Source organism: Pituophis catenifer, unplaced genomic scaffold (assembly GCF_029215685.1).
Source record: "Pituophis catenifer annectens isolate HBS135680 unplaced genomic scaffold, rPitCat1.0.hap2 SCAF_3, whole genome shotgun sequence".
Taxonomy (NCBI): Eukaryota; Metazoa; Chordata; class Lepidosauria; order Squamata; family Colubridae; genus Pituophis; species Pituophis catenifer.
In genome coordinates, this window is record NW_027256883.1 from 207,184,314 (window position 1) to 207,207,078 (window position 22,765).

At 42.9% G+C, this 22,765-nt stretch overlaps 1 protein-coding gene across 1 annotated transcript in view; it reads left to right on the forward strand.

The window, feature by feature from the left end:
* Nucleotides 1–22,765, forward strand: part of LOC139314482 (solute carrier organic anion transporter family member 4A1-like) — a 39,477-nt gene that overhangs the window by 3,435 nt on the left and 13,277 nt on the right. The window contains exons 2-5 of the mRNA XM_070940124.1: nucleotides 296–386; nucleotides 5,421–5,542; nucleotides 10,393–10,504; nucleotides 19,340–19,494. Of these exons, the coding sequence (XP_070796225.1) occupies nucleotides 296–386; nucleotides 5,421–5,542; nucleotides 10,393–10,504; nucleotides 19,340–19,494 (480 nt within the window). The remainder of the gene's footprint in view (nucleotides 1–295; nucleotides 387–5,420; nucleotides 5,543–10,392; nucleotides 10,505–19,339; nucleotides 19,495–22,765) is intronic.

Sequence of the window (22,765 nt, forward strand, 5' to 3'; positions counted from 1 at the left end):
TCCAAACCTGGCAACTTTCAGACTTGTGGACTTCAATTCCCAGAAATCCCCAGTCAGCCATGATGGCTGGAGAATTCTGGGAGTTGAAGTCCACAAGTCTTAAAGTTGCCAGGTTTGGAGACTCCTGGAGTAGAGGACCAGTTGAATCCCTTTCAACTTAATGACTGAACGAAACTTGGAGAAGGTTATAGGCTCCTGCGGTGGCCTTCTTTGTCCTAATTTGAGCCTAAGCAAATGCCAAAATCTTCCATGTTGAACTTTGCCCAATATCATAGTTGTGTCTTTCTCTTTCCAGCTGTTTTCTACACCGCTGCCATATTGGGCCCAGCAGCTGGCTACTTGGTTGGAGGCATCTTTCTCAATATTTACACTGAAATTGGGAGACAGTAAGTTCCTGGCCCACTTTCTCTTTCCTTCCGTCAGCCCTTCCAAAATTCCCAGGGAACCTTCTGCCCCCATTTCAATATGAGCCTTGGTAGTACAGTGGTCTAAAGCACCCTGTTATTAAGACCAGCTGCCTGCAATTACTGCAGGTTCGAATCTCCCCAGGCTCAAGGCTGACTCAGCCTTCCATCCTTTCTAAGGTAGGTAAATTGAGGACCCAGTTTTTGGGGGCAATAAGCTGACTTTGTATAAATATACAAAAGTATGAAGGCTATTGCTTAACGCATTGTAAGCCGCCCTGAGTCTCCAGAGAAGGGCGGCATATATATAAATAAATAAATAAATAAATAAATAAATAAATAAATAAATAAATAAATAAATAAATAAATAAATAAAAGCATTGTAAGCCGCCCTGAGTCTCCAGAGAAGGGCGGCATATAAATAAATAAATAAATAAATAAATAAATAAATAAATAAAAGCATTGTAAGCCACCCTGAGTCTCCAGAGAAGGGCGGCATATAAATAAATAAATAAATAAATAAATAAATAAATAAATAAATAAATAAATAAATAAATAAATAAATAAATAAATAAATAAATAAAAGCATTGTAAGCCGCCCTGAGTCTCCGGAGAAGGGCGGCATATAAAATCAAATTTAAAAAAAAAAATACTTCCATCAGGTAGAACCAAAGTCAGTATCAACAGGGATTTAGCTTCAATAAATGTCAGTGTTTTCAGACAGGTATTTCAAGTGAGATATTTCAATGTAAATCTGGATATCCGGACATTCATTATGCAAGTTCAAGCATCTTCTAGGCCAGCGATGGCAACCTTTACGGCACCGAGTGCCGAAAAGAGAGCACGCTTTGCGCACGCATGTCCACTTCAAGGGTGGGTTCTATTTACCTTTACTACCAGTTTGCAACGGGGCTGCACAGAAGCTTCCTGATGAGATCGGGGTCAGTGGGCGGAGCTTCCCGCCGGTTTTACTACCAGTTTTTTTTTTTTAATTTGATTTATATGCCGCCCTTCTCCGGAGACTCAGGGCGGCTTACAATGTGCTCAGCAATAGCCTTCATCCTTTTTGTATATTTATACAAAGTCAGCTTATTGCCCCCACAACTGGGTCCTCATTTCACCTACCTTAGAAAGGATGGAAGGCTGAGTCAACCTTGAGCCTTGGCGAGATTCGAACCTGCAGTAATTGCAGGCAGCTGGTCTTAATAACCAGCTTAATAACAGGGTGCCTTAGACCACTGTACTACCAAGTTCTTGCGAACCGGTCTGAACCAGAAGCAACCCACCACTGGTGAACTTGTTAGGACTGCGACCAGGAAGAGGAGCTGCCCAGAAGGCATGCGCACGCCGGATAAAGTACTTCTGGTTTCCGGAGCACGCATGTGCGCCGGCCAACAAGTCTTCTGGTTACTGCCACGCATGTGCACATGCCTATCAGCTGGCCATCGTGCATGCTCACACCGGAAAATGGAAGACCAGCTCTTCCTGTTTCCAGCACTGCCGCACACACAAAGACCAGCTGATTGTTGCATTTGTATATGAGCCAGAAACATGGAAGAGGAACTGGTGATGCTACACATGCCAGGCAACATGGCTCTGCATGCCACTTCGGGCACGCGTGCCATAGGTTCACCATCATGGTTCTAGGCCAGTGATAGCGAACCTTTTCAACACCAAGTGCCCAAACCACATGCATGCGCGCGCACTGGAGTGCCATAAACCCGAAGACCAGCTGGCTGGTGCACATGCCAGCTGGTCTTCGGGTTTCCGGCATGCACATATGCACCTGCCAGCTGGGCTTTGCACGTGCCAGAGCACCAGAAACCCGGAGACTAGCTGGCTGGCATGTGCATGCCTGCTTTTGGGCTGTTTGCCGGTGCTCCGGCACCCACAAAGAATAGCTGGCCGAAAATCAGAAGAGCAGCTGGTGATGGTGCTTGTGCCCACAGAGAGGACTCTGCGTGCTACTTCTGGCACGCGTGCCATAGGTTCGCTATCACAGTTCTAGGCAGTGTTTCTCAACACTAACATTTGAAGATGAGTGGACTTCAACTCCCAGAAATTCCTAACCAGCAGGGTTGGCTAGAGAATCCTGGGAGTTGAAGTCCACTCATCTAGAATTCAGTTGTCAAGGGAAAAACACCAATCTAGGGATGGCAGTTGGCAGCAACTCAGGGGTGAAATGCTCCCGGTTCGGATCGGATTGCCCGATCTGGTAGCGATGGTGGCAGGTGGTTCGGAGAACCAGTAGCAAAAATCCCTGCGCGCCCCCCCCCCCCACCATGCCCAACTGAGCCACACAATCTCAGAGGCTTTTTTAAAAAAAACTTTTAAAAGCATTTTATCTACAACCTCTTCCGACGAAAAAATGCTTTTAAAAGTTAAAAAAAAAAGCCTCTGATGATCGCGCGGCTCAGCTGGGATCGTCAGATGCTTTTCAAAGTATTTTTTTCTGCAACCTCTTGGCTGAAGAGGTGGTTAAAAAAAATGCTTTGAAAAGTCTCTGATGATTCCAGCTGAGTTGCCTGATCGGCAGAGGCTTTTCAAAGCATTAGAAAAAATGCTTTGAAAAGTTAAAAAAAAAAAAAAAAGTTGGCCACGCCCACCCAGTCACATTACCCCACCACCACCAAGCCACGCCCACAGAACCGGTAGTAACAAATTTTACATTTCACTCCCTGCAGCAACTCACTCATCCCCAATTTAGAGCACCTTTGAGCTCCTAAAATTCTACGCTCAATTTTTAGTTAAAATATAATTTTTTTTGGGGGGGGAACCCATAATTCTCCAGGCCTCATTCTTTTATATATTTTTTAAAAAGCATGTCCACTTCTGACTTGGTCCCTCCCTATTACTGTTGTTGCCATGAGAAATTTGTAGCCTTGTTATTAAGTTTTCATCACCAGGTGGATAGTTTTGTTAAAAGGAAAAGGGCACCATTTGAACTATGATGGTAACTATGGTAATAACTCCTGAGCAAGGTTTAATTTAGAATACAATAAAGGTATCCTATGGTGATGTGAGTCAGCAGAATGTTACAAGAGAGCTAAACCACTCCATTCAATTCTTCAGCCGATTCACTGGTTAGAACTCTGTTGGCATTTATGCAGCGTTATATAGAATGACATTCATTCATTCATGACACTAGTCCTCGACTTACGACTGCAATTCAGACCAGAACTTCTGTTGCTAAGCGAGGCAGTTGGGAAATGAGTCACGCCCAATTGTTGTGGCTCCGTTACCGGAGCCTGTGTCATCGTCAGGAGAGGACTCCGAGAGTGAAGGGGAGGAGTTGGCAAGGCCTCCCTCTCCAGGACCCTCCTCTCTGGCAATGCCTTCGGTGTCCGCCGAAGGGCAAGAGATAGGGCCGGGGCCAAGCATGTCCACACAGCCACAGGTGGACAGTGATGAGGGAGATGAGTCTTGGCTGGATCCTCGGCAGCGTCGCAGAGATAAGCGCGCGCAACAGAAGAAAAGGCGTGCCAGAGATTAGGCTGAGTCACTGGACCACACCTCACGGTATAAAAGGGGGTGAGGTGGCCATTCAGACTCTGACGGACAAAACTAACTACTATCGAGTCACATTGCATCTTTGGAAACAACATTATCAGCCTTGGATTTATTTTACGAACTGGACAATTCTTGACTGTGGGTATTTTGTTTATTGAGTAAAAGTTCTTGGCAAGCAGCTACTGGGTTGCTGCCAAGGGTGTTATCGGAAGAATTGGATGTCTGCCCGTTTATTTAACCCCCGGCTGTCTGTTTGTGTGTGTGTGTGAGACGGGGACAGAACACCAATCTCATTGTCCTTTTTGCTGCATTCGTTAAACGAATCACTACAGATGTTAAGTGAATTACAGGGCTGTTAACTGAATCTGTTTCCCACTGACTTTGCTTGTCAGAGGCTGGCTAGGAAAATCACAAATGGCAATTACCTGACCCCAGGATACCTCAGCTGTCATAAATACATGCCAGTTGCCAAGCCCCCAAATTTTGGGGAGCAGTGCAATGATCATAAAGTGCAAGGACTGGTTATAAGTCACTTTTTTTCAGTGCGGGTGTAACTTCAAACAGTCATTAAACAAATGGTCGTAATTTGAGGATTACCTGTAAATTTAAAGTTCTCCAATTAGCCTTAGGAGCTTTCCCTGTTTGTCATCTTTCATTTTCCTTTCTTTTTGTACTTTGTCGCTCTCACTTCCCTACAGAGTAGCCACTTGAGTTGTTTATTGGATGCCATTTAAAGATCTCATCTGTTTCTCCCACTTGATGAGTAGCTTAAGATCCAGCAAGAAGATCTTTACAATGATCAGTTTAGTTCTAGATGCCCATCTGAGCGGCATGGTAGCCTAGTGGTGAAGACGCTCGCTTCCCACTCGGAAGGTTGAGAGTTCAATCCTAGGTGGCGGCAGATTTTTCTCTCTTTGGGCACAAAGAAAAAATATCTGCTGTGAACTCCACATAGGCATCGGGAAGGGCATCCAGCCAGTAAATGCTCAGCTCCATCCAGTCACCCTGACTCTACGCCAAATTAAGGGAGCCCTAGATGTCCATCTGGAAACTTTACACAGCTAGTTCTCTTTTTTGCTTATCCTTGGAACTGTGGTTATCATTAACATGATTGTTATTTCTGTCTCAGTTTGTCAAATGTAGTCCCAACAAACCAGAAAGTCTCAGACTGGGTGGGAAAAGCTACTCTGAGACTCACTCTCATTTTGTTTGTGTGCATGTGTATGTGCACGCTTTATTGTTGTTATTGTCATTATCCTTTAACCTTGCCTAAAGCAAAGCACAATGACTGATTTATTTTTTCTGGTGGTGCCTGGTTTGTTACCCTTACAAAAGCATGTCCCTCTTGAAAAATTTCTCCCAAGCAATTAAGGAAGTAATATATCTTTGAAGAAAAAAACGGCTACATTTCACGCTTGTGTAAATTAGCGTTGTCTCAAAGCCAGAGAGACCGATTTGATTAGATTTCTGAAAGTTTACAGCTTTTTTTCCTGGTTTTATTCCCAGAATTGATCTCATACCCGATAATTCCCTGTGGGTCGGAGCATGGTGGATTGGATTCTTAGGCGCTGGCGCCGGTTCCCTCTTGATTTCGGTACCCATTTTGGGGTACCCTCATCGTCTCCCAGGTACGTGAACTGAATCCCAACCAAATTCTTTGAGCTTCTTTTCAGGATTTTGGAAACCTGCCAAAGTAGCTGCTTCTCTTCCGTTGACTTCCCATCAAGGGTACAAGGCACTATAATAATTTTCCTTTATTTAAAATTGCAGTGTTTTGAATCTTGATGCATTATAGTATTCAATGCAGATTTTAATGCAATACTATTTATGTAATGGAGTTAAACCTTATGGACATTCTCTTATTTAGAAAGGTTAGAGTATGGAGGAGGAGGAGGAGGAGGAGGAGGAGGAGGAGGAGGAGGAGGAGGAGGAGGAGGAGGAGGAGGAGGAGGAGGAGAAAAGGAGGAGGAGGAGAAGAAGGAGAAGAGATGGAGGAGGAGGAGGAGAAGAAGAAGGGGGGAGGAAGAGGAGAAGGAGAAGGAGAAGGAGAAGAAGAAGAAGAAGAAGAAGAAGAAGAAGAAGAAGAAGAAGAAGAAGAAGAAGAAGAAAATTCTATCAATTGTATTTTAAGGATGTTAATACAGATGTTCCTCAACTTACGACCACAATTAAGACTGAAACTTCCATCACCAAATAATGTGGTTGCTAACTTTAATTTCTCCTTGATTTCACATCCTTTTTCCATGCCTGTTAGAAGCCAGCTGGGAAGGTCACAAATGACAATCATATGGCCCAGAGTTGTTGCAATCATTGTAAATACATGCTAGTTGCCAAGCTCTTGGATTTGGATCATGTGTCCATGGGGACACCGAGACAGTCGTAATCCTGAGCATCGATCATAAGACACTTTTTTCAGCACCATCACAACCTTTGAACGATGGGTGCTCCATCTGGAGTTTTTAAGAAGAGATTGGAAGACACTTGTCTGAAAGAGCCTTGATAGTACAGTGGTTTAGTGCACCCTGTTATTAACACAACTGCCTGCAATTTCTGCTGGTTCGAATCTTTCCAAGGCTCAAGGTTGACTCAGCCTTCCATCCTTTCTAAGGTAGGTGAAATGAGGACCCAGTTTGTGGGGGCAATAAGCTGACTTTGTATAAATATACAAAAGTATGAAGGCTATTGCTTAATGCATTGTAAGCCGCCCTGAGTCTCCGGAGAAGGGCGGCATATAAATCAAATTTTAAAAAAAAATGGTAAAGGGTCTCCTGTTGAGCAAGAGGTTGGACAAGAAGGCCTCCCTTCCCGCTCTATTCTATTCTATTCTATTCTATTCTATTCTATTCTATTCTATTCTATTCTATTCTATTCTATTCTCCAAAGCATCTGAAAACAGAACAAGAAACAATGGGTGGAAACTAATCAAGGAGAGAAGCAACTTAGAATTAAGGAGAAATTTCCTGACAGTGAGAACAATTAGTCAGTGGGACAACTTGCCTCCAGAAGTTGTGGATGCTCCATCATTGGCAGTTTTTAAGAAGAGATTGGATAGCCATTTGTCTGGAATGGTATAAGGCAGTGATGGCTAATCTTTTTGCCATCGCATGCCAGAAGCGTGGGGAGTGTGGGATGGTCTCTCTCGTGTGTACCCACACCCATAATTCAATGCGTTTCCCCCCCGTGCATGCACGACCCCCCCCATGCTCCCCACGCTTTTGGCATGCAATGGCACAGTGGGCCAGGTAGGCCCGTTTTTCACACTCACACCCCAGCCTCCAGAGGCTTTCTAGGAGCCTGGGGAGGGCGAAAAACGTCCTTCCCCACTCCTCCACCCCCGAAGGCCTTCTGGAGGCCGGAAACGGCCCATTTCCTGACTTCTGGTGGGCCCAGAAGGCCAGCTGGCCGGCACGCACATGCCCGCTGGAGCTGAGCTAGGGCAGCGCTCGCGTGCCCACAGACACGGCTCCACATGCCACCTGTGCCATAGGTTCGCCATCATGGGTATGAGGTCTCCTGCTTGAGCAGAGAGTTGGACTAGGACTTCCAAGGTCCCTTCCAACTATGTTACTCTATTCTATTCTGTTCTGTTCCAATCCAATGCATTCCATTCTATTCTATTTTTTTGCAGTGGTCATACAGTAGGTCGAGGACTATCTCTATTGCAAGTGTAAAATTAATTAACATTTTTGTTCAAAATTGAGTATAACGTTCAAAAAAGGACTGCTGCACAAGATTATTACTTTTGCTTGCCAAGGATTGTAAGTTTGTTCCTGAGCTCTTCAGTTAAAAGTTCTCAAGATGATAAGATTGGGAAAGGTATAAATATTTATAGCTGGACTATCTTAGGGGGACAACGTTGGCATAAGTTTGCAGGAGTATAGTACCCTTACAAATGATCATCCTATCAAATAGTACCCTGAGTAGAAATAGATGGTATATAGCTCACTTTGCTAAGTCCTTTGTGCATCAGAATGCAACATAGACCATGTCAGAGTATACAGGTTGCAATAAATAGTTCTAATTACAAACATAATTTGCTGAATAAATCACCAGAGGAAAGTTTTATTTACTGAGCATACTAAGCTATATGGCAGCATTCCAGAAAAAAACCCTCTTCCAAGTAAAGACTCTGAAGCAAGCATTTTCAAAGTTCTATTTACTAGAATAGATAAACTGGCACATCTGGAAAAACCAGAATCTGAGAGGTCCAGATTTTCCCTCATTAAATCAAAACCCCCAAAACCATCCCTTCATTCCTCCGTCGATCACATGCTCCAATCACCACCCGTTCCATCTCGAGACATCACTCCGACCACTCCTTCTCTAGATGCAGGATCCCCCTGACCTTGACCGACAGAAAGAATGCTATTATGTCTACAGACAACCCCTCTACTAAATCCTCCCTCCTATTTTCCCACACATGAGAAGGTGGCAGCATAGAAGCTTCCAGCCTAATATGGCTTCCAAAGCTGACACTAAAAATCAAATTTTTATTTATTTATTTATTTATTTTTCATATTTGTATACCGCCCTACTCCCGAAGGACTCAGGGCGGTGAACAGCCATAATAAATACAAATACATATAGAAGTTAAAAACTATTAAGAAACAGATTAAGTAATTTAGGCTCAAAGATTAAAAACATCCAAATTTATCTAAAGAGGTTTAAAACCCAATTTAAAAGCCAATTTAAAAGCCAATTAAAAAGGGAGAGTTAGGCCAGACCAGCTTGTTGGAATAGAAATGTTTTCAGGGCACGGCGGAATATGCGTAAGTCTTGGATGTTTCGTAACTCCGGGGGAAGCCCGTTCCAGATGGTAGGTGCCCCCACAGAAAAGGCTCTCCCCCTGGGGGCCGTCAGTCGACATTGTTTGGCCGACGGCACCCTGAGGAGTCCCTCTCTATGGGAGCGAACTGGTCGGTGAGAGGCTATTGGTGGCAGGAGGCAGTCTCGTAAGTACCCTGGTCCTGAGCCATGGAGCGCTCTAAAGATAGTAACCAAAACCTTGAAGCGCACCCGGAAGACCACTGGGAGCCAGCACAGCTCGCGCAGGAGGGGAGTTACATGAGAGCGCCACATTGCTCCCATTACCACCCGCGCGGCCGCATTCTGGACCAGTTGGAGCCTTTGGGTGCTTCTCAAGGGGAGCCCCATGTAGAGAGCATTACAATAATCCAGGCATGAGGTGACAAGGGCGTGAGTGACCGTGCGTAACGAGTCCCGATCCAGAAAGGGATGCAACTGGCGAATCAGGCGAACCTGATAAAAAGTCCTCCTGGCTACGGCCGTCATATGCTCTTCAAAAGACAGCCGTGAGTCCAGGAGGATGCCCAAGTTGCGAACCCCATCTGTGGGGGCCAACGACTCGCCCCCAATAGTCAGAGATGGCGCCAACTGACTATATCGGGACGACGGAAACCACAGCCACTCAGTCTTGGATGGGTTGAGTCTGAGTTTGTTCCTCCCCATCCAGATCCGTACGGCCTCCAAATTTTACAGAGCACATTAGTTTAACTCGTAATCTGCTAAGACAAACTACACAAAATACTTGGGGTGTTTGACTGTTGGTAAATTGTGACTGGCTAAAGTCCAAATACTGATATAGCTCTTTTTTTTCTTTTTTTTAAAATAAGTTTTTTTATTTTCATTAAAACAAACAAACATACAGACAATACATTCTTAATCATTCAGTGTTTCATCTGAGTACGTATTTTGTGTCTCCTACTCCCTCCTCCATCATTTTCATATTATATTTCTATCATACCTTTATATTTTCATTTAGATTGTTACATCATTCTTCCCAAATTTCTTACATTTATATTAATTCATCAATTATCTAAATTTTTATATATATATCTCTTCTCTAACCATTGATATAATTGCCCCCATACTTTAAAATTCTCCGATTCTTCCTTTTCTTTAATTACCAATGTTAATCTATTCATTTCTGCACATTCCAATATTTTCTTAATTACTTCTCTCTCTAAAGGGATTTTCTCTGCTTTCCAATTTTGCACAAATTAAATTCTCACTGCAGTTACAATATGTATAATCAAATATTATTCTCTTTACTATATTTCTCTGGTAAATTACCCAATAGGAACAGTTCAGGTTTTAAATCAATACATTGTTGTATCATTTCCTCTAGCCATGTTCTAAGGATCGTATTATCATATGTGGTGGACGTGTCCAGAAACAAGCTCTTTCTGGACAAGTCCACCACCTTTGAAAGAGCTATATCTTACTGATATAGCTCTTTCAAAGGGATTACTCTTAAATGATTAAAGTCGAAGTTTAGCTAAGAAATCCAAATAATAAGAAATAAAGAATCATTGTTAAAGAGTTGACAACCTTATTTTAAGAGAAGGCATAGCAGGAACCTCAGGACGCTGTTTGTTGATGGGAGCAGTGATATGTTCAGATGATCCAACTGATAAGTCACAAATCAATGATCTTATTGAAGCATTTCCTGTCCTAGGATCACAGCGTTACATAGTCATGCGAGTTTCGGAAACCCATCAATCAAAAGATGGCAGCCATAAAACAGCCTCGGATCCTGATTTTGGAAAGACAGTCAAAGATCTGCCACAGTAAGAACTTCCCTTTTTAATCATTTATAAACATTTGAATTGAATGTGACTTTGGGGTGTGGGGAAAATTACTCCAACGCTGTCTTTGTTCCTTTAAGCAAATGTATTCATAAGCCAGATACGGTATTCAGACAACCCATGAGCCCGTGAGTTCTAGTCCTGTGATAGGCACAAAAGCTAGCTGCATAACTTTGGCCAATCACCGCAGACTGTGAGTTCTAGTCCCATGTTAGGCATGAAAACCAGACGTGTGATTTTGGGCCAGTCACCAGGAGATTGTGAGTTCTACTTCCGCCTTAGGCATGAAAGCCAGCTGGGTGACTTTAGGTCAATCACCAGGAAACTGTGACTTTTTTTTTTAAATTTGATTTATATGCCGCCCTTCTCCGGAGACTCAGGGTGGCTTACAGTGCATTAAGCAATACCCTTCATACTTTTGTATATTTTATACAGAGTCAGCTTATTGCCCCCACAAACTGGGTCCTCAATTTACCTACCTTAGAAAGGATGGAAGGCTGAGTCAACCTTGAGCCTGGCCAGACTTCTAGTTCCGCCTTTGATCGTGTGAAATATTAGTGCCCTAGTAAGATCACACCTGGAATACTGCAACCAATTTTGGTCACCAGACTACAAAAAAAGATGTTGAGACTTTGGAAAAAGTTCAAAGAAGAGCGACTAAAATGATCAAAGGCCTGGAGACTAAACTGTATATAGCATGGCTGCTGGTTTTGGGTTTGGCTAGTCTAGAGAAAAGAAGAATTGGGGGTGACATGATAGCAGTATTCTAGTATTTGAGGGGTTGCCACAAAGAAAAGTGGGTCAAATTATTCTCCAAAGCACCGGAAGGCAGGACAAGAAACAATAGAAACTAATCAAAGAGAGAAACAATCTGGAATTAAGGAGAAACTTCCTAACAGTGAGGACAATTAACCAGTGGAACAGAAGCTGCCTTCAGAAGTTGTGGGCGCTCCATCACTGGAGGATTTTAAGAAGAGGCTAGACAGTCACTTGTCTGAAATGGTATAGGTTCTCCTGCTTGAGCAGGGGGCTGGACTAGAAGACCTCCAAGGTCCCTTCCAGCTCTGTTCTATTCTATTCTTAGGCATTCTGGTTGGGTGACTTTGGGCCATTCAGTTAAGCAGGAAAGTTGGCTGTGTGTGACATTGGATCAGTCACTCTCTCTCTCTCTCAGTCTAATGCACCTCACAGGGTTGCTCTTGTGAGGAAAATAGGAGGAGGAAGGAATATTATGTACGTTAACCATCAGTTATTTATAAAAGTAATAAAGGCAGGATAAAAATCTAATGAATAAATAAATACAGGAAATCCAAGCTAACAAAATACAGCAAAATACAACTACTACAATAATTTTATTATTATAAGATATTATGTTCCCAGAATAAATCACAGAGTTTATGTTAATAACCTTGATTTCCAGTTGTTATGACTATAAAATGTTTAGCCAGATTTATTTATTTATTTTATTTATTTATCAAATTTCTATACCGCCCTACTCCCGGAGGACTCAGGGCGGTGAACAGCCCAGATAAAATACAGATAATACAAACATTAAAAGTCCATTAAAATTATTAAATATTTTGGCTGAAAACAAATTTAAAACACCCAATTTATAAAACAGATTAAATGATTTAAAAATTTTAAAGGGAGAGTTAGGCCAGGCCAGCCTGCTGAAATAAAAATGTTTTGAGAGCACGACGAAACGTGCGCAGATCCGGGATCCTCCATATCTCCGGGGGGAGCTCGTTTCAGATGGTAGGTGCCCCCACAGAGAAGGCTCTCCCCCTGGGGGCTGCCACTTGACACTGTTTGGCCAACGGCACCCTGAGAAGCCCCTTTCTATGGGAGCGTACTGGTCGGTGAGAGGCTATTGGTAGCAGAAGGCGGTCTCGTAGATCACTTACAAACCAGAGGTAGCAGGAATACAACATGTTATGTGACCAAGAGCCGTGGTGGCGCAGTGGTTAGAATGCAGTATTGCTGTCTGCCAACTGCCAGCAGTTTGATCCTGACAGGCTCAAGGTTGACTCAGCCTTCCATCCTTCCGAGGTCGGTAAAATGAGGACCCAGATTATTGGGGGGCCATAGGCTGACTCTGTAAACTGCTTAGAGAGGGCTGTAAAGTACCATGAAGCGGTATATAAGTCTAATTGCTATTGCTATGCTGACACTGATTAGTTTAAATCATGAACAAATGTACAATAGCTTATTGACAAGTAAATTCAACTGACCTGATAGGAATCAGTCCCTTCTTTAAAAAACCCCAAAAAGTGTAGGGTGACAAGTTTATTCATTTATTGAACGTCTACAGTTGTATAAGCATAGCCAGTGGTTGGGTTCCTTCAACATGCTGAGTTATGATGTCCCTTTAAAGGTAAAGGTAAAGGTTCCCCCTTGCACATATGTGCTAGTCGTTCCCGACTCTAGGGGGCGGTGCTCATCTCCATTTCAAAGCCAAAGAGCCAGCGCTGTCTGAAGACGTCTCTGTGGTCATGTGTCTGGCATGACTCAACGCCAAAGGTGCACGGAACATTGTTACCTTCCCACCAAAGGTGGTCCCTATTTTTCTACTTGCATTTTTTATGTGCTTTTGAACTGCGAAGTTGGCAGAAGCTGGGACAAGGAACGGGAGCTCACCCCGTTACGCGGCGGTAGGGATTCGAACCGCTGAACTGCCGACCTTTCGATCGACAAGCTAAGCGTCTTAGCCACTGAGCCACCACGTCCCTCTTTGACGTCTCTTTAGTCTAGTCTCATTTGTTGTTTTATTCCTTTGATGAGTCTGCTACCAAACTGAAAACAGTTCTTGAATTGTCTTCTAAAGAGGATCCAAACAAATGCACCCTTCATTTCGGAGGCCCTTGTGCTGCCTTCAAAACAGACTGATATAATGCAGTGCTGTATCTTCATTGTACACAAATTGTTAGCTGCCGTTCCTAAAGACAGAGAATCAACAGTATTTTAATTTTTGGAGGGGCAAAATAGGCTACCCCAGAAATATGTACTGATCTAAACTCAGAAACATAAACTTTAGAGGAGGAACAGTAGTTTGGTTAATGCTAGGGTTAACCTGTTGGGAATCGTGAAGTTGAATCTATTATACTTACAATAGTATATATAGCATAACTTTATTGTCATTGTACGTGTATACACAGTATACCCATACAATGAAATTCACATAACACCCAAAGACCAGGCCCAACACACATAACAATCCCCAAACACACTCCCACCCACCACAAATTCCCCACCCCTAAACCACCCAAACATCCACACAACAGACCAAGTAATGCTGTCCAACAGCTCACTGATGGTGGCCCTTTAGTTCATTGTTGAGTGCAATTAGAGCTCTGGGATTAAAAACTATTCAGAAAATGTATGGTCCGAGTTTTAATTGTTCTGAACCCATCTTTGCAAAGAAAATGGCATTTTCTCTGAAGTCTCTTGATAAAAGCAAGTACACAGCAGCCATTGTTAATCTAAGAACTGTTAACAGTAAAATATATATGGAAAGTAAAAAAAAAAATTGACCATATGCCACTTTTCAAGACCATGACACAGTTATTCTGCATAAGACAATTACATTCAGAAATAACATTTAAAAGCCAGGCAAAGTGTGACCAACTCAGCGAACAAAAATGAAATAAAAGCAGAAGTTTAAACTATGTTGTGACTTTAACTTCCTTTTCCTCCAAATATTAACCCAACTTTTATTGAATGGATGAAACTGAGATCTTTGCATTAAGAAACCATCTGCAAAACCACTCTAAATTATTTCCTTATGCCAATACTAACTATGCAGTTGGGTTTATACATCATGTTTAATCTTAACTGTATACAGTTTTATTCCTTTCACATGATGTCCATAAACAAATATACCTCATTGTGGTTTAATATGGCCTGATCCCCACAAGATGCTAAGATAGTCGCTTGTTTCCCACAATCTATATACAGGTGAAAATCGAAAAATTAGAATATCGTGCAAAAGTTCTTTAATTTCAGTAATGCAACTTAAAAGGTGAAACTAATATATGAGATAGACTCATTACATGCAAAGCGAGATAGTTCAAGCCTTGATTTGTCATAATTTTGATGATTATGGCTTACAGCTCATGAAAACCCCAAGTTCACAATCTCAGAAAATTAGAATATTACATGAAATCAATAAAACAAGGATTGTACATAGAACAATATCGGACCTCTGAAAAGTATAAGCATGCATATGTACTCAGTACTTGGTTTGGGCCCCTTTTGCATCAATTACTGCCTCAATGCGGCGTGGCATGGATGCTATCAGCCTGTGGCACTGCTGAGGTGTTATGGAAGACCAGGATGCTTCAATAGCGGCCTTCAGCTCTTCTGGGCATTGTTCGGTCTCATGTCTCTCATCTTTCTCTTGGCAATGCCCCATAGATTCTCTATGGGGTTCAGGTCAGGCGAGTTTGCTGGCCAATCAAGCACAGTAATCCCATGGTCATTGAACCAAGTTTTGGTACTTTTGGCAGTGTGGGGAGGTGCCAAGTCCTGCTGGAAAATGAAGTCAGCATCCCCATAAAGCTCGTCTGCGGAAGGAAGCATGAAGTGCTCCAAAATCTCCTGGTAGATGGCTGCGTTGACCCTGGACTTAATGAAGTACAGTGGACCAACACCAGCAGATGACATGGCTCCCCAAATCAACACAGACTGTGGAAACTTGACACTGGACTTCAAGCATCTTGCAGTGTGTGCCTCTCCATTCTTCCTCTAGACTCTGGGTCCTTGGTTTCCAAATGAGATGCAAAAGTTGCTCTCATCAGAAAAGAGGACTTTGGACCACTGAGCAACAGACCAGTTCTTTTTGTCTTTAGCCCAGGTAAGACGCTTCTGACCTTGTTTGTTGTTCAGGAGCGGCTTGACAAGAGGAATACGACATTTGAAGCCCATGTCCAGGATCCGTCTGTGTGTGGTGGTTCTTGATGCACTGAACTCTGCTGCTTGTGCACCTTTTTCTTCCACACTTTTCCCTTCCACATAACTTTCTATTAATGTGCTTTGATACAGCACTTTGGGACCATCCAACTTCTTTTGAGAGACCATTTAAAAGCTCAGGAACCCTTTGCAGGTGTTATGGCTTAATTAGCTGATTAGAGTGGGACACTTTGAGCCTAGAATATTGAACCTTTTCACAATATTCTAATTTTCTGAGATTGTGAATTTGGGGTTTTCATGAGCTGTAAGCCATAATCATCAAAATTATGACAAGTCAAGGCTTGAACTATCTCGCTTTGCATGTAATGAGTCTATCTCATATATTAGTTTCACCTTTTAAGTTGCATTACTGAAATAAATGAACTTTTGCATGATATTCTAATTTTTCGAGTTTCACCTGTATATAAAAGCCAAATACCACTCACTCATCACGAAATCTCCAGAACAGTAAAGCCTACAAACTTGAAATTTGGCACGTATGTTCCTCTTGACTTCTAGGTGCTCGCTAAGAAAGGATTTTTCGAAACGACCATCAGATCATTAGTATTTCATATACAGTATTATATTTACATGCTCTGATGCTAAGGAGCTAGACATTCTACTCCCCCTCCCCACCTGAAAAGAACTCTGTTCCAACTGCCAGTTGCCTTATATTAACATGCTCTGGTGCTACCCCTTCACTAAACTGGGTGTGGGCGTGGCCAGCACGTGACTCATCCATCCTGCAGGCTGGGACAGTCTACTCCCTCTCCCCCTCTGTTCCAACTGCCAGTTGCCTTATTCTACATTAAGTTTCAGGCTTTAAGTGTCAATTTATCACACCCAATCACATAGTTTCATAGGGCATCCCGCTAGTATTGAATATACACAAAATAGGTTTAGCTGGCATTAACTCAACCACGTTTCCTACTAATAGCTCACATTCTAGCACTGAAAAAGTTACCTAGTTTGGGTAATAAAACGTCTGCAAGAAAGAAAGAAAGAAAAAAAAAACAAGCTCAGAGAGCACCAAAAATACCCCTCAGTTAAAATTCTCCCTTTCCTGATACCCTTGACTATTCAAACAGAAAGAGCTATTGTGTGACATACATTGTCTGGTTAATTTTGTTCCCTTTCTAATTTCCTGGTAGTGAACGGGGGCGGGGGCGGGGAACCATAAGTAAAGCAGAAGAAATTACCACAAATTGCATTTTAGATTAGTTGTTTTTTTCCCCCCTTCTTCACCAGATTTAACTGTCTAGAAATACAGACACCTTACTAACTGGTAGGTTCCTAGGTCATTCTCACTTCTGGGAAAGGGCCTGTGTGAGAAAACATTGCTGAGCAGCTGCTACAGTATATCACAAGGGAATTCAAATTATTGTCTCTAATAGATTTTTTTTTAGGAACCAATTTTCTGTTAGGGACATTTCTCTGTTCCCAGGACTGTGTTTTTTTCCCTTAACACTTCAATAATAAAGACTATTTATTTTTCTTTCTTTCTTTCTTTCTTTCTTTCTTTCTTTCTTTCTTTCTTTCTTTCTTTCTTTCTTTCTTTCTTTCCTTCCTTCCTTCCTTCCTTCCTTCCTTCCTTCCTTCCTTCCTTCCTTCCTTCCTTCCTTCCTTCCTTCCTTCTTTCTTTCTTTCTTTCTTTCTTTCTTTCTTTCTTTCTTTCTTTCTTTCTTTCTTTCTTTCTTTCTTTCTTCCTTCTTTCATTCATTCATTCATTCATTCATTCAGTTAGTTAGTTTGTTAGGTAGTTAGGTAGTTTTTGATTGTACAGTCCACCTCATCCAAAGATGGTTTTTGGAGGGGCATTTTTCTTGGATTTAGGGATTTTTCTTGGAGCTAATGATTTTTGATGGATGAGGAGGAGGAGGAGGAGGAGGCACAATAATACACTCTCGTAAAAAAAAGAGATAGATTTTGTACAACAGACAAACTAAAATACAGTTGCTGTTGTCAAGTATCCGAAAGATGCCCTAATTAATTCATGAGCCATGATCCAAACTTCAAAGGAAATATAGTGATTTATTAGGAGCACCATTCCGGCAATACTGGGATGCAGTCAGGACTGACCCCACGCAGATTTACGTCCCCCTATGACCCTGTCTTTCCCCTCCTCCCTGGCCATGTCATAAATCACATTCTCCAATTATCCACTTTGGCTGGCTGTGAAACCTTCCTTCTGATTGTGGTCAGAAAGAATGTATGGAATTCACTTCAGTTCTCCCTCCCTCCTGCTCATGGCAACTTGAAAGCTTTGCAAGTTGACAGCTGTACTATGTTCAAGCAAATACATCCATTATTAAGCTTCGATGTTTGCAACTCCCTAGGACAGTGATGGTTAACCTTTTTGGTGCCAAGTGCCCAAAGTGCGCATGTGCGCATGCGAATGCACGCATGCGTGCCCGAACCCCCCAAATGCAATGCAAGTGCCCCCCGTGCATGTGCCCCATCCCACACATGTGCATGCTTCCACTGCACATGTGCCCCGGCCCCTGCACGCCCTATTTTGGCTTCCAGGTTGGTGCAGGAGGCTTTCCAGGCCCAAAATGGGGTGCAGGGGGGCATGCATGCACAAACCCCCAAAATGCAATGCGAGTGCCCCCGCGTATGCGCCCCGCCCACCAGGCTTGCCCTCATGAGTCCCCCATATGTGCCCCCGCGCATGCACGGCAGAGACCCAAAGACCAGCTGGCCAGCCACACACACCCCTGCGCGCATGACCCCGCCCCCGCACTTCCCCCACTTTTAGCACATGATGGGCCGGTAGGCCCGTTTTTTCACCCTCCCCAGGCTCCAGAGGCTTTCTTGGAGCCTGGGAAGGGCAAAAACAGCCTTCCCTATCCCACCGGAGACCCTCCGGAGGCCAAAAACAGCCTGTTTTCCGACTTCCAGTGGGCCCAGAAGGCCCGAAAATCAGCTGGCTGGCGTGCACATATGTGCTGGAGCTGAGCTAGGGCAACGCTCACGTGCCCACTGATATGGCTCCACGTGCCACCTGTGGCACACATGCCATAGGTTCGTCATCACGGACCTAGAATATGCACAAATAATTCCCAGATGTGAGATTTGTTGGAATTTCGTTTGCTCTCCATCTCTTTCAGAATTCCTTCCTGCCTCCTATCAGTGCTTTCCAATTGGGCAATCATAAATATTTTGGGACTGCAATTTTTAGGCTTCTCAATGAAATTTTGTTAACTCTTAAATTTTGTAATCTTGACTCGAAAGTTGTGAAAATCTGTCCTACTTTGCCTGAATTCTATTTCATTCTTTGTCCTAATATTCTTTTAGAACAGGGTTGTCCAACCTTAGCAAGTTTATGATTTGAGGGCTTCAATTTCCAGAATTCCACAGCCAGCCATGATGATGGCTGGGGAATTCTGGGAGTTGAAGTCCACAAGTCTTCAAGTGGCCAAGGTTGACCATCCCTGTACTAGCTATTCATGTCCAGCTAGAATAGAATAGAATACTAGAATAATAACTTTATTGTCACTTTGAATGTACACTAATCGGCATACATTAAAGTGAAATTTCGTGGCATAAGCTCTCAAAGGGTCACCACCTCCAATATACACTACATAATATAACGGAATAAATAAATAAATACAGAGAAAAACTAATCACAATGGAGAGATAACAATCTTTTGAAAGATAACAATCATTTCTCTTTAATTAGAAGAAATTGGGAGAACATGCCATGAGGGACATGGGATTATAATCCTCAGGAAAACCTTGCTAAAAAAAGGAAAAAGAATTAACTAAAATAAAAGGAAATCACCTTATTAATGCTTGCATACCTGGGTTGGAACATAGGATCTACACTAAATAATTTGTTCCCTCCTTTTGTTTCTTGGGATCCTAAAGGTCACTTTGGCTGCTACTGAAGAACCCAACTTTCATCTTCCTTTGCTTAGCTGGAGCTACGGAAGCTACCTTGATTGCTGGGATGTCAACTTTTGGGCCCAAATTCCTTGAATCCCAATTCAGCTTAAGTGCCTCTGAAGCAGCAACTTTGTTTGGTAAGAAAAAAAAAAAAAGAAATCGTTGAATAAAGCTTTATTAGGGGGGTTTTAATCCCCAGTAGCTGAGCTCAGCTCCTGATGGCTTCATGGCCACATCCATATACACCTAGTCAGTGGTGGGATTCAGTTGGTTCGGCCCTGAATTTAACCGGTAGTTAAATTGCTGGGTGGCCCCGCCCAGTGGTGGGATTCAAATAATTTAACAACCGATTCTCTGCCTTAATGGATTTCTTCCAACAACCAGTTCACCAAATTGCTCAGAAAGTTAACAACCGGTTCTCCCGAAGTGGTGCGACCTGGCTGAATCCCACCACAAGCCCCGCCCCACTCCTTCCAGGAGCCCCCACATGCCCCATTTTGGCTCCCAAGTAAGTGCAGGGAGACCTACTAGGCCCAAAACGAGGCACGGGGAGAGTGGCGTGCCCCCCCCAGCCTGTTTTCACTCCCAGGAGGATGCAGGGAGGCCTACTAGGCCCACAATGGGGCACGGGTGGGGGGGCGGCATGTCCCCCCACGACCTGTTTTCGCTTCCAAGGGGGTATAGAAGGCTGAATGCTGCCTGTCACACCCCCTGGCCACACCCACCATGGCCACGCCCACGCCCACCCAGCCAGTCATTAGGGTAGAGAACCAGTTGTTAAATTATTTGAATCCCACCACTGTAGCTAGTCCTCGACTTATGACTACCATTGAGCCCAAAGTATCTGTTGTTAACTGAGACATTTGTTAGGTGAATTTTGCCCCATTTTACGACCTTCCTCACCATTGTTAAATGAATCACTGCCGTTGATAAGCTACTAACCTGATTGTTCAGTGAATCTGTCTCCCCCACCGACTTTGCTTGTCAGAAGGGAATCACCTAACCCTGGGACACTGCAACCGTCATAAGTACATGCCAGTTGCCAAGCGTCTGAATTTTGACCACGGGGATTCAGCAATGGTTGTCACCGCGAAAAACGGTCATCAGTCACATTTTTTCAGTGTCGTTATAACTTTGAATGGTCACTAAAGGAATTGCTGTAAGTCGAGGACTACCTGTCGTTTCCTAGGCACTAATTTTTTTTATTATTATTTTTATTTATTTTTATAAAATTGATTTATAAAATTTATTGGCTGCCCATCTTACCACAGGGTAACTCTGGAAGGCTTTTGGTTGCAAAAATGTATTTATGCAGTACATTAAAACATAAATAAATTAAAATGAAAACATTAAAATCTGATGACAAGTGGGGAGGATGCGGATGGAGTAGAGGGAGGTGGGATTACAAATTACCGATTAACAGAGTTGGAAGGGACTCGTAGGTTATCTAGTCCAACCCCGCCCGCCCAAGTAGGAGACCCTACACCATTTCTGACAGATGGCAGCACAGTCTCTTCTTGAAAGCTTCCAGTGATGAAGCTCCCACAACTTCTTTTTTTGGGGGAAAAAAAATTATACATTTTTCTTTAACATACATAAGTGCTTAGTAAACAGTGTATTGTCTGGGTCAATTTACTTATACATAATAATAGTAATAATAATATTATCTACTTGTACATAGTGGTATTCTTCCAGCTTCTAATTTCTACCTCTATTATCTAACCATTGGTAAAACAAATCCCATGTTAAAACATATTCTGTGTCTTCTTTATCTTTAATGTTAACCTATCCATTTCCACAGTCTAATATCTTTTAAATTATATTTTCATCTGTAAGAGTTTCCTCATTTTTCCAGGGTTGTACAAATACATGTAATCCCAAGGGGTTCACATACTTTTTCTTGCAACTGTAAAGGCTGTTAATTAACTTTCTTAACAGCCTACAAGAATCCAAAGAATAAATAATCGTAATCTTACTATGGTTGGCAGAAAGCCCAGAAGCAATTTGCAGGAAATTGATAAGAGAACGAAGATCAGGATACGAAGGAGAGTGAACGAAGTTGTTTCCTGCAAATTGCCTCAGTCGTCATTTTTCTTAAATAGGCTAAGGGAGTGGCCAATTAGCCCCAAGCCTTACTCTTGAGGAGACCTCCTCCTGAGGAGCCACTCCTGCCTTTTGGCAGCTCTGCACGTCCGTGCATCGAGAAGAGGCTCCTCCTCTTCTTCCTCTTCATTTATGGGAGCTTCTGGAGGTTCTGAAGGCCTTGGCTGAATCCCTGCCTCTGGCACCACATCTTCTCCAGCCTCCTCATTGTCTGACTCGAGTGCCAGCTGCATGCGCAGATCACATCTGATGATGTCCAGGTCAGTGGGCAGAGCCTCCCCTCACTTTTACTACTGGTTCTTGCGAACTGGTCTGAACTGGGGGCAACCCACCACTGATCTGGACCCATGCCACCAAGGGCGTTAAAGGTGATCACTAATACCTTGAATTGCACCTGGAAGCAGACCCACAACCAATGCAGGTCACGGAGAAGTGGTGTTAAAGGGGCCATTCTTGGGGGCCCCCAAAACTGCCCCCGTATATTGGTTTGCTATTGCAAATGTTCTAATAAGCTCTTTTCAATTTACAAATTTAGTCCAGAGTCTTGGCTTCCTGGTTCCCTCCCAATACTAACCAGATTCAACTTGGCCGACTCACAGCTGGCCAGATGCTGCCCCCTGCTGAAAGTGTCGATTGTTCATTTATTCAGCACTGTTGAACTCTTAAAATATTTTCCCCACAGAAGGTTCTAAGTACTGTCAGGCCAAGTACAGGTAGTCCTCAACTTACAACAGTTCATTTAGTGACGTTCGAAGTGACAACAGCACAACAGTAAAAAGGGACTTATGACCATTTTTTTCACACTTACGGCCATTGCAGCAACCCTATGGCCACATGGTCAAAATTCAGATGCTTGACAACTGACTCGTACTTATGACGGTTGTAGTGTCCCGGGGTCATGGGATCCCCATTTGCGACCTTCTGACAAGCAATGTCAATGGGGGAGCCAGATTCACTTAGCAACCATATCTATCTATCTATCTATCTATCTATCTATCTATCTATCTATCTATCTATTTATTTATTTAATTTATATACCGCCCTTCTCCCAGAAGGACTCAGGGCGGTGTACAGCCAAAATAAAACACACAGATATAAAATTTAAAAAACAATTTAAGAAATATTAAATAATTTGGCCCATATCTAATTAAAATAATGTTGTTAAGTTAGCAACTGCAGTGATTTACTCAATGACTGTGGCAAGAAAGGTCGTACAATGGGGCAAAACCCACTTAACAACTATCCTGCTTAGCAACAGAAATTTGGGGTGCAATTGAAGTCATAAGTTGAGTCAGTTGTCAACCA